This window comes from Suncus etruscus, chromosome 4, assembly GCF_024139225.1.
Source record: "Suncus etruscus isolate mSunEtr1 chromosome 4, mSunEtr1.pri.cur, whole genome shotgun sequence".
Taxonomy (NCBI): domain Eukaryota; kingdom Metazoa; phylum Chordata; class Mammalia; order Eulipotyphla; family Soricidae; genus Suncus; species Suncus etruscus.
The window spans coordinates 18,276,133-18,288,750 of record NC_064851.1 but is presented as its reverse complement, the minus strand read 5'-3'; the positions used below and the strand labels follow the sequence as shown (position 1 = coordinate 18,288,750).

Sequence of the window (12,618 nt, the reverse complement as noted above, 5' to 3'; positions counted from 1 at the left end):
TTGTGAGAAAAGTAATTCAGAAAACGCTGAGGACCTGTCCTTGTCTTCCCTATTTATATAGACCTCGTTGACTGGTCTTCCTGGGCAAACTGGGTGGCACTTCTCTCTTGATGTTGACGTTTTCTTCTGCCCATAGATTCGTGGTACTGAGAAAAGCTACGTGCGGGAGTTACACATTGCCTATCGGTATGGAGAGCACTATGACAGTGTTCGGAGGATCAATGACAACTCGGAAGCCCCCGCACACCTCCAAACTGATGTGAGTGAAGTCTGATTTTTCTTCAGAAACTTGAGTGCTGAGGAGCTAAAACAGTAGTGTTGTTTTTATGGAAAGCTACCTTTAAAAAATTTGTGTTGATTAGCTTTGGTCAGATTTTCAGATAAAATCACTAATGATTTTTGTGCTTTTCTCAATAGTTGATAGCTATAATTCCATCATTCTAACCTGTGCGACATTTAAAATATTTCTGCTAAATATTCCCCATCCTCATCTCAAGGAATGTCAGCTTTATTTAACTTTTTTTTTTTTTGGGCCACACCCAGCAGTGCTCAAGAATTACCCATTGCTCTGTGCTCAGAAATCACTCCTGGCAGGACTGAGGGACCATACGGGATCCCAGAAAACGAACCCGGGTCTGTCCCTGGTTGGCTGTGTACAAAACATATGTCCTACCATTGTGCTATTGCTCCGGCCGCAGCTTTATTTAACTTCTAAATTGGCTTATCCTAGGCTCACAATGCTATGAATTTCAGAGGCATACCTTAATATTTCTGTGTGTGTATAAGACATGCCAAAGTACTTGAGTAGTGTCTTCTTTTTTTTTTTTTTTTTTTTTTTTTTTTTTGTTTTTTGGGCCACACCTGGTAACGCTCAGGGGTTACTCCTGGCTATGCGCTCAGAAGTCGCGCCTGGCTTGGGGGACCATATGGGACGCCGGGGGATCGAACCGCGGTCCGTCTCCTAGGCTAGCGCAGGTAAGGCAGGCACCTTACCTCCAGCGCCACCGCCCGGCCCCTGAGTAGTGTCTTCTTATGGTAGAAATAATCTTTGTACCCGTCCTTTCTACATGTCTTCCCTTTCCTTTCTGGTAACCACTACATTTATCTTAATTCGAAGAGTTTTTTTGTTGTTGTTGTTGTTTTTAACAATTAGTTGGCTTCATCTTTTATTCATGACCTTATTACCCTTAAATCCTTTGTTTTCAACTGTTTTGTCCCAAAGGCACAATTTCACCTTTTTTTTTTTTTTTTTGACATTTTAAATTGCTTTATTTAAAGACCATAATACAGGTTGTTCACAATACAGTCAGGAGTATTTTTTTACAGTTGCAAAGTATGCATGATTGAATTTCAGTTATACAATGCACAACACCATTCACCAGTGTATGTTTTCTGCCACCACTTTCCCTAATTTCCTCCTGCCCTGCTGCATCTGAGTGAGATATTTTCTTTTCTCTCTGTATAAGTATATATACACATATATGTGTATGTACATATATTTTTTTCTTTTCCTTTTTTTTTATAATAGCTTATTTTTATTGAAGATCAGAAGTTAATATACGGTTAACATTATTTCTGCACACAACTTTCCAACAGTACCCCCATGGCCTGAGCGCTTCTAACCTTCACAGTAGCCCAAGGGCCCCTTTCATAATAGCTCAATCCAGGGCCTATTTTAGTAACATAGGATTGAAACATAAACCAATCAGATTTGTACAAGTACAACAATTTTAACCAATGGGAGCATAAACACATTTTGATGGCGGGAAGGATAAAGAGGAACCTGGCATGATGGGGGGAGGGGAAGCAAATTCTTAAACAAATAGCTAAATGATATTTACGCAAATACAATTATTTGTTTAGCCTATTTTCCATTTAGATCTATCTTTTGTGCAAGCAATAAGGATCATAATTTAAACTTTACAAAAACATATCAATAACTACATACTTGAGAGCAGTTACAAAAACAGGTTCCATGGAAAGGTTAAGGCATCTGGTTAAGCCAGATTCTTTGTGCTGAGCTAAATTTATTTGCAGAGTTTTCTGTTGGTTCGGGGCTATGCAAACTTTTGTGGCTTGAATCAGACTGGCGGTGGAAAATTCATTCAGAGTTCCTTTGATATGTGGGGTGCTCGATCTCCCACATCTCCCCCTGTTTAGTATACAATATAGAAGGGTCAGACGTGCCTCGGTGGACTGGCCACACTGGGTGAAGAGGTGTGGGGCTTCCAGTCACTGCATCTGCTACCCTTGATTCAGTTGTTTCCAAAGCTTAGCAAGGCACAGATTGAGGTCTATGCGCCAGCTCGATACCTTCAAACTTAAGTGGCGGAGAGTTGGCAGGAGGGGAGATGTCAGGTGTCAGCTGGTCTTCTGAGGTGCATAGTTGTTGGTACAGAACCTTTGAGTCCTTTCTGGTTGCTTCATCCACTTGATTCTTTACGAAGGTGGTGAGTTTGCGAAAAGCCCAAGGACCAAAGGAAACTAGCAACATAAAGCCAATGAAGGGCCCCAAAAAGGCTGGGAGCACTGTTGTTATCCATGGAGTGGTAGAAAACCAATTTTTGTACCAGCTCTCACTCTGCTCTATATCTTTTTGTCTATTTACTAAATTATCCTCTATGTGTTGAATGCTATCTCTAGCTAAGCCGAATTTATTTTAAAAAGCAACATTTTACTCTAAGGATGACACAAATTCCCCCCTCCCTCAAAAAAAATGTTAATTTTGAACCACGGCGGTTATTCTGCACTCTTTGCTAGGAAATCAACAGTAGTGTAAACTTCTTTAAATTTGTAAACATTTTTAGCCACAGTTATAAGGCATTAGCAGATTCTAGAGTATGAACCAATGAATAAATATTTGTGCTTACACCAATAACACCTAGGCCTTTTAATAAGGCTAGGGTCCTAGGCCTTTTAATAAGGCTAGGGTATTTTTTTTATTTTTATTATTTTATTATTTTTATTTTATTATTATTATTTTTTGTTGTTGTTTTGTTTTCAGCCACACCCGTTTGATGTTCAGGGGTTATTCCTGGCTAAGCGCTCAGAAATTGCCCCTGGCTTGGTGGGGGGGGACCATATGGGACGCCGGGGATCGATCCTCGGTCCTTCCTTGGCTAGTGCTTGCAAGGCAGACACCTTAACTCTAGTGCCACCTCACCAGCCCCCACTTTTTTTTTTTTGTTTTGTTTTTGGGCCACACCCGGTAACGCTCAGGGGTTACTCCTGGCTATGTGCTCAGAAGTTGCTCTTGGCTTGGGGGACCATATGGGACACCGGGGGATCGAACCGCGGTCCGTCCAAGGCTAGTGCAGGCAAGGCAGGCACATTACCTTTAGCGCCACTGCCCGGCCCCTACTTTTATTTTTTTAATGTCAGAGTAGTATTGTGTTGAGCATATATACCATGACTTCTCAGTCCATTCATCTGTTTAGAGGGATTAGATTGATTCCATGTTTTGACTTTTTGGATAACAAAAGAGTATATTTCTTTTTTTTTTTTTTTTTTTTTTTTTTTTTTTGGTTTTTGGGCCACACCCAGTAACGCTCAGGGGTTACTCCTGGCTATGCGCTCAGAAGTCGCTCCTGGCTTGGGGGACCATATGGGACGCCGGGGGATCGAACCGCGGTCCGTCTCCTAGGCTAGCGCAGGTAAGGCAGGCACCTTACCTCCAGCGCCACCGCCCGGCCCCAATTTTTTTTTTTTTTTTTTTTGAAGTAAAAACAGTTTTATTTGGAAATTCTAAGGAAGGGAAGGGAAGGGATAAGAAAGAGGGAAAGTAATGTGCTCCAAGAGAGAGAATGCGGGCTTCTCCAAAGGTGGAAAGAGCCCTGGTACACAACCCAGCATGAAAATAGAACCGTATGAAAATATACATCTCAAGAAGGGAGATGCGGATGACATGTACTTGGGGACCATGTATATAGGTCAGCAACACATGGACCCAGGAAGCACATATGCACCTTTTATTTATTTGTTTGTTTATTTATTTATTTGTGTATTTGGTAAGATTCTCATATCCTTTTTTTTTTTTTTTTAAGTTTGACCCTTTAATCTATCTGCCACAAAGACCCCAATCTGGCCGGCCAGGTAATGAATCCTGCCCAATGTCACGAGGAAGATTATATAGGAAAGGGATATAGGGAGGAGGTTCCAGCTTTCTGATGATCTTTAAACTGACTGGCTATTATCGCAGTGGTCCTCAAATTATGGCCCGTGAGCCACATATTGTATTTGTATCTGTTTTGTTTCTTCATTGCAAAATAAGATATATGCAGTGTGCCTAAGAATTCGTTCATAAATTTTGTTTTTACTATAGTCAGACCCTCCAATGGTCTGAGGGACAGTGAACTGGCCCCCTGTTTAAAAAGTTTGAGGACCCCTGATAGGGGTACCTTCCTCATGTCCTTCCCCATAGGCTACCTGGTTTGGCCAGGTAGTTTGGAGCAGTGTTAATGGAAATAGTCTTGTGAAGACCTAGCATGTGATTCTTACAAAATGGTGGCTCTCCCTGCTCAGAACCTGATAAAGACAGGAATTGCTGAGTCACATAGTACTTCTATTTACATATTTTTAAGGAATTGCCAGACTATTTTTCATTAAGGATGTCCCAGGATACATTTCCACAAAAAAAGAAAGTGTAACTTCACTTTCTTTTTCTCCACTTGTTTCTAGCCTTTTGGATATAGGCAGTTCTTACCAGTGTGAAGTATCTCATTGTGCCTTTGTTATTAGTTTCCTAATACAAAGTGAACATTTTTCATGTGTCTGGCTCACCTCTGTGTCATCTTTAGAAAGGTGTCTCTGTTTCTTTCTTGACTTTATATTTATTAAACCAGGCTGCTTATTTTTTTCTTGAAAGAGGTTTTTGTTCGTTTGGTTTTGGGGCTATACCCATTATGCTTGAGAGCTGATTCTGCTTGGCTCAGTGGTAAGGGTCACACCTAGTTATACTCAGGAGTCCCAGAGTTCCTTCATGAAGTATGGGCTCTAACCTGTTGAGCTGTTGGCCCAATCTGAGTTGAGTTAGTTTCTTTTTGGTGGAGGAGGGTGTTTGGGCCACACCCAGTGATTCTCTGGGGTTACTCCAGGTTCTGTGCTCAGAAATGACTTCTGGAGGGTTCAGGAGACCACATGGGATACCCAGGATCGAATTTGGGTCAGCTATCTGCAAGATAAATACCCTACCTGGTCCATGCAGAAATTTTTTTTGGGGGGGGGCATTGGGCCACAACCAGTGGCACTAGGGGTTACTCCTGGCTCTGCGCTCAGAAATCACTCCTGGCAAGTTTGGGGATCATATGGGATGCCGGAAATCAAACCCAGGTCCGTCCTGGGTTGGCTGTGTGCAAGGCAAACACCTTACCGCTGTGCTATCGCACCAGTCCCAGGAGTTCTTTATTTGTATATCAACCCTTTATTGGATATATGATCTGCAAAGATCTTCCCAATTGCTAGGTTTCATTGTTCTTGTGGTAGTTTCTTTTGCTGTGTAAATATTTTGATTTGCTTTGGAGCCACAGTCAGTGCTCAGGAGTTCAGCTATTTATCAAGGTTTCTTTTGTGCCCAACATAGGACCTGTACTTATCTGGACATAACTTTAGTTTATTGTTCTGTTGTTATAGCTATTGTGCTCTGCTTTTTAAAGTCAGTTTTATGGGAGCTGGAGAGATAGTCAATTTTCCAAATTTTGTTTTGCAAGTTGCCTACCTGGGTCTGATCTCCAGCACCACCCCATATAGTCCCCAAGTCTGCCAGGAGTGATCCCTGAGCAGAGATCCAGGAGTAAATCCTGAGCACTGACAAGTGGGACCCCTCAAAAAAAACAAAAAACAAAAATCAAGTCAATATGGAATATTGATTTCCACATCATTACATGTTCTTTGTAATTTTTTAGAAAAGGAAACCACTCTCTCTCTTTGTGTAGATCTGTGCGCAGATCCCACTGCTGCTATTGACATGCTTCTTATACCCCAAATTTCAATGTCCCATGCTTACTGTTTTCACCTTTTCACATTGCTATGTATAAAGTTTAATTCAAGTTTCACATCTTCCTGAATCTTTTTTGAATGACTTCATGATATTTTCTTGGATGCATTCTAATAAGTTTAATCAGGTTCTATTTATTCTTAGCAGCTTTCAGATTTTTACTTTTGTTTGTTTTTATTTTGGGGCCACTTCCATGGCTCTCAGGCATTACTCCTTGCTCTGTGCTCAGAAACTGCTCCCGACAGGCTCTGGAGACTATGTGGGATGTTAGGAATCAAACCCGGCTCCTTCCCGGGTTGGCAGCATGCAAGGCAAACAAATGCCCTATTGCTGTGCTACCACTCCGGCCCCCAAATTTTTATTTTTTACAGACAACATACAGGCCTTCTGTGTATATCTTTTCACACATGCTTGTCTATTTGTGCAGCAAATTGTTAGGAGGTTCTTAATGCAAGAAAGGATATGTGCAATTTTTTTTTCTTCTACAAAAAAAATAGTATCTTTCTGGGCTACACCTGGCAGTGCTCAGGGGTTACTCCTGGCTGTCTGCTCAGAAATAGCTCCTGGCAGGCACGGGGGACCATATGGGACACCGGGATTCGAACCAACCACCTTTGGTCCTGGATCGGCTGCTTGCAAGGCAAACGCCGCTGTGCTATCTCTCCGGGCCCTGCAATTTTAAATTTAGATAGGTATTACACTAGAGAGTTTACCAATTTATTTTCCAGGTGTCTTTTTCTTTATTTTTTTCCAGTACAACATTATCAGATTTAGTTTTACATTATTAAAAACTGATTTTTTTCCTTAGGCACTGCAATTTACTTTAATGTTAATGTGGATGTTTTAGAAATACAATGTCACTACACCACACCTGCCACAAGAGCCCCAGCATCGTCCCACTGCTGTCTTGAGGCCCTTTCTCATCTCGTTCTTGAACATCAGTTAGCACACTCAGGTCTATTGTAGATAGGCCCCAAGAGTATGTGACCTTTTGCTTTTGTTTCTTTCTTTGTACTCCACTTATTTTTTTTTTTTTAATGCATAATTTTTTTTATTTAAACACCTTGATTACATACATGATTGTGTTTGGGTTTCAGTCATAAAAGGAACACCACCCATCACCAGTGCAACATTCCCATCACCCAAGTCCCAAATCTCCCTCCTCCCCACCCAACCCCCGCCTGTACCCTAAACAGGCTCTACATTTCCCTCATACATTCTCAATATTAGGACAGTTCAAAATGTAGTTATTTCTCTAACTAAACTCATCACTCTTTGTGGTGAGCTTCCTGAGGTGAGCTGGAACTTCCAGCTCTTTTCTCTTTTGTGTCTGAAAATTATTATTACAAGGGTGTCTTTCATTTTTCTTAAAACCCATAGATGAGTGAGACCATTCTGCGTTTTTCTCTCTCTCTCTGACTTATTTCACTCAGCATAATAGATTCCATGTACATCCATGTATAGGAAAATTTCATGACTTCATCTCTCCTGACAGCTGCATAATATTCCATTGTGTATATGTACCACAGTTTCTTTAGCCATTCGTCTGTTGAAGGGCATCTTGGTTGTTTCCAGAGTCTTGCTATGGTAAATAGAGCTGCAATGAATATAGGTGTAAGGAAGGGGTTTTTGTATTGTATTTTTGTGTTCCTAGGGTATATTCCTAGGAGTGGTATAGCTGGATCGTATGGGAGCTCGATTTCCAGTTTTTGGAGGAATCTCCATATCGCTTTCCATAAAGGTTGAACTAGACAGCATTCCCACCAGCAGTGGATAAGAGTTCCTTTCTCTCCACATCCCCGCCAACACTGTTTATTCTCATTCTTTGTGATGTGTGCCATTCTCTGGGGTGTGAGGTGGTATCTCATCGTTGTTTTGATTTGCATCTCCCTGATGATTAGTGATGTGGAACATTTTTTCATGTGTCTTTTGGCCATGCGTATTTCTTCTTTGTCAAAGTGTCTGTTCATTTCTTCTCCCCATTTTTTGATGGGGTTAGATGTTTTTTTCTTGTAAAGTTCTGTCAGTGCCTTGTATATTTTGGAGATTAGCCCCTTATCTGATGGGTATTGGGTGAATAGTTTCTCCCACTCAGTGGGTGGGTCTTGTATCCTGGGCACTATTTCCTTTGAGGTGCAGAAGCTTCTCAGCTTAATATATTCCCATCTGTTAATCTCTGCTTTCACTTGCTTGGAGAGTGCAGTTTCCTCCTTGAAGATGCCTGTAATGTCCTGTAGTGTTTTGCCTATGTGCTGTTCTATATATCTTATGGTTTTGGGGCTGATATCGAGGTCTTTAATCCATTTGGATTTTACTTTTGTACATGATGTTAGCTGGGGGTCTAAGTTTAATTTTTTGCAAGTGGCTATCCAATTGTGCCAACACCACTTGTTGAAGAGGCTTTCCCTGCTCCATTTAGGATTTCCTGCTCCTTTATCAAAAATTAGATGGTTGTATGTCTGGGGAACATTTTCTGAGTATTCAAGCCTATTCCACTGATCTGAGGACCTATCCTTATTCCAATACCATGCTGTTTTGATAACTGTTGCTTTGTAGTACAGTTTAAAGTTGGGAAAAGTAATTCCTCCCATATTCTTTTTCCCAATGATTGCTTTAGCTATTCGAGGGTGTTTATTGTTCCAAATGAATTTCAAGAGTGTCTGATCCACTTCTTTGAAGAATGTCATGGGTATCTTTAGAGGGATGGCATTAAATCTGTATAATGCCTTGGGGAGTATTGACATTTTGATGATGTTAATCCTGCCAATCCATGAGCAGGGTATGTGTTTCCATTTCCGTGTGTCCTCTCTTATTTCTTGGAGCAGAGTTTTATAGTTTTCTTTGTATAGGTCCTTCACATATTTAGTCAAGTTGATTCCAAGATATTTGAGTTTGTGTGGTACTATTGTGAATGGGGTTGTTTTCTTAATGTCCATTTCATCCTTATTACTATTGGTATATAGAAAGGCCATTGATTTTTGTGTGTTAATTTTGTAGCCTGCCACCTTGCTATATGAGTCTATTGTTTCTAGAAGCTTTTTGATAGAGTCTTTAGGGTTTTCTAAGTAGAGTATCATGTCATCTGCAAACAGTGAGAGCTTGACTTCTTCCTTTCCTATCTGGATTCCCTTGATATCCTTTTCTTGCCTAATCGCTATAGCAAGTACTTCCAGTGCTATGTTGAATAGGAGTGGTGAGAGAGGACAGCCTTGTCTTGTGCCAGAATTTAGAGGGAAGGCTTTCAGTTTTTCTCCATTGAGGATAATATTTGCCACTGGCTTGTGGTAGATGGCCTTCACTATATTGAGAAAGGTTCCCTCCATTCCCATCTTGCTGAGAGTTTTGATCAAGAATGGGTGTTGGACCTTATCAAATGCTTTCTCTGCATCTATTGATATGATCATGTGGTTTTTATTTTTCTTGTTATTGATGTTGTGTATTATGTTGATAGATTTACGGATGTTAAACCAGCCTTGCATTCCTGGGATGAAACCTACTTGATCGTAGTGGATGATCTTCTTAACGAGGCATTGAATCCTATTTGCCAGGATTTTGTTGAGGATCTTTGCATCTGCATTCATCAGTGATATTGGTCTGTAATTTTCTTTTTTGGTAGCGTCTCTGTCTGGTTTAGGTATCAAGGTGATGTTGGCTTCATAAAAGCTATTTGGAAGTGTTTCTGTTTGTTCAATTTCATGAAAGAGTCTTGCCAAGATTGGCAGTAGTTCCTCTTGGAAAGTTTGATAGAATTCATTAGTGAATCCATCTGGACCTGGGCTTTTGTTTTTCGGCAGACATTTGATTACTGTTTTAATTTCATCAATGGTGATGGGGGTGTTTAGATATGCTACATCCTCTTCCTTCAACCGTGGAAGATTATAAGAGTCCAAGAATTTATCCATTTCTTCCAGGTTCTCATTTTTAGTGGCGTAGAGTTTTTCAAAGTAGTTTCTGATTACCCTTTGAATCTCTGTCATATCAGTAGTGATCTCTCCTTTTTCATTCCTGATACGAGTTATCAAGTTTCTCTCTCTCTCTTTCTTTGTTAGGTTTGCCAGTGGTCTATCAATCTTGTTTATTTTTTCAAAGAACCAACTTCTGCTTTCGTTGATCTTTCGGATTGTTTTTTGAGTTTCCACTTCGTTGATTTCTGCTCTCAACTTTGTTATTTCCTTCTGTCTTCCTATTCTTGGGTCCTTTTGTTGAGCATTTTCTAGTTCTATTAGCTGTGTCATTAAGCTACTCAGGTAAGCTTCTTCTTCCTTCCTGATGTGTGCTTGCAAAGCTATAAATTTTCCTCTCAGTACTGCTTTTGCTGTGTCCCATAAGTTCTGAGAGTTTGTGTCTTTATTGTCATTTGTTTCAGGAACCTTTTTATTTCCTCCTTGATTTCATCTCGGACCCACTGGTTATTGAGCATGAGGCTGTTTAACTTCCAGGTGTTAAAGTGTTTCTTCTGAGTCCCTTTGGAGTTCACAAATAATTTCAGAGCCTTGTGGTCAGCGAAGGTAGTCTGCAAAATTTCTATCCTCTTGATCTTATGGAGGTATGTTTTATGTGCCAGCATGTAGTCTATCCTGGAGAATGTCCCATGTACATTGGAGAAGAATGTGTATCCAGGTTTCTGGGGATGGAGTGTCCTATATATATCCACTAGGCCTCTTTCTTCCATTTCTCTCCTCAGGTCTAGTATATTCTTGTTGGGTTTCAGTCTGGTTGACCTGTCCAGTGTTGACAAAGCCGTGTTAAGGTCCCCCACAATTATTGTGTTGTTGTTGATATTATTTTTCAGATTTGTCAACAGTTGTATTAAATATTTTGCTGGCCCCTCATTCGGTGCATATATGTTTAGGAGAGTGAATTCTTCCTGCTCTACGTACCCCTTGATTAATATAAAATGTCCGTCTTTGTCCCTTACAACCTTCCTGAGTATAAAGTTTGCATTATCTGATATTAGTATGGCCACTCCAGCTTTTTTATGGGTGTTGTTTGCTTGGATAACTTTTCTCCAGCCTTTTATTTTGAGTCTATGTTTGTTCTGACTATTCAGGTGCGTTTCTTGTAGGCAGCAGAAGGTTGGATTGAGTTTTTTTGATCCATTTAGCCACTCTGTGTCTCTTAACTGGTGCATTTAGTCCATTGACGTTGAGAGAAAGAATTGTCCTGGGATTTAACGCCATCTTTATTTCAAAATTTGGTGTGTCTTTTGGGTAGTCTTGTCTTAGATTAGGTCTTTCAGTTTTTCTCTTAAGACTGGTTTTGTGTCTGTGAAGTTTCTGAGCTGTTTTTTGTCTGTGAAACCATGTATTCTTCCATCAAACCGGAAAGTGAGTTTTGCTGGGTATAGTATTCTGGGTGAAGCATTCATTTCATTCAGTCTTGTCACAATATCCCACCACTGCTTTCTGGCATTGAGCGTTTCTGGTGACAGGTCTGCTGTAAATCTCAGGGAAGCTTGCTTGAACATGATTTCCCCTTTTGATCTTGCTGTTTTCAGAATTCTGTCTCTATCTGTGGGATTTGTCATTGTGACTAGGATGTGTCTTGAGGTGGTTTTTCTGGGGTCTCTTTTGGTTGGTACTCTTCGGGCATGCAGGATTTGATCACATATATTCTTTAGCTCTGGAAGTTTCTCTTTAATGATGTTCTTGACCATTGATTCTTCCTGGAAATTTTCTTCCTGGGTCTCTGGGACTCCAATGATTCTTAAGTTGTTTCTGTTGATCTTATCATAGACTTCTATTTTCATCTGTTCCCATTCTTTGACTAATTTTTCCATTGTCTGCTCATTTGCTTTAAGGTTTTTGTCCAATCTCTCCTGCTGTATGGAATTGTTATGTATCTCATCTTCCACAGCACCAAGTCTATTCTCAGCTTCTGATACCCTGTCCCAGAGCTTATCCATTTTGTCATTCACTTCGTTTACTGACTTTTTCAGTCCTGTTAGTTGACATGTTATTTCAGTTTGGAGTTTTGTCATTTCTGCCTTCATATTTTCTTGGTTCTTATTAGTGTTCTGTTCAACTCGATCCATGGTTTCTTGGAGTCTGTTGAGCACCTTCCATATTGCTAGTCTAAAGTCCTTATCTGAGAGGTTGATTAGTTGTTCAGTCATTATCTGGTCCTCAGAATTGTCATCTTCATTCTCTATGTCTGATGCTGGCCTGCGTTGTTTCCCCATTGTCACACTTGTATTGTGGGTTTTTCTACGTGTTGTGGTGGTATTCATTGTCTATATGATGTAGGCAGCACACTCCTCTGGCTCCTCCCTTTCTGGATGGGCTGACTTGCCTCTAAGGGAGGGGAGTCCTCCGTGGATGAAGCCTCACACTGGGTCAAATCTTAGGCCCGAGCATGCAACAGAGAAGACAGTCCAGAGAGAAATGTTTGCTTCTGTGATATAGCGCCGTTCTTAGTGTGATTTTTCCTTCTTGTTGCAATGGAGTTCTTTCCTTAGAAAGAGTGCACGGCCGCGTAGCGAAGCGGAGCGGCCGTGCTCCTCTGAGCCTCTTTTTGCCCCACTCGCAAGAGTTTCACGCAAGAGGACAGTAGACAGACATAGACAGGTCACACTCACAGTCTTTCACAGCTGAGCCCCACTGGGCTGGTGTACTTTCGCGGATTTT

The 12,618-nt window shown here is 40.8% G+C and overlaps 1 protein-coding gene across 1 annotated transcript in view; it reads left to right on the top strand.

Annotated features, from left to right (window-relative positions):
• Window positions 1-12,618, top strand: part of OTUD3 (OTU deubiquitinase 3) — a 44,019-nt gene that overhangs the window by 22,988 nt on the left and 8,413 nt on the right. Inside the window, exon 4 of the mRNA XM_049772054.1 lies at window positions 137-259. Coding sequence (XP_049628011.1) covers window positions 137-259 — 123 coding nt within the window. The remainder of the gene's footprint in view (window positions 1-136; window positions 260-12,618) is intronic.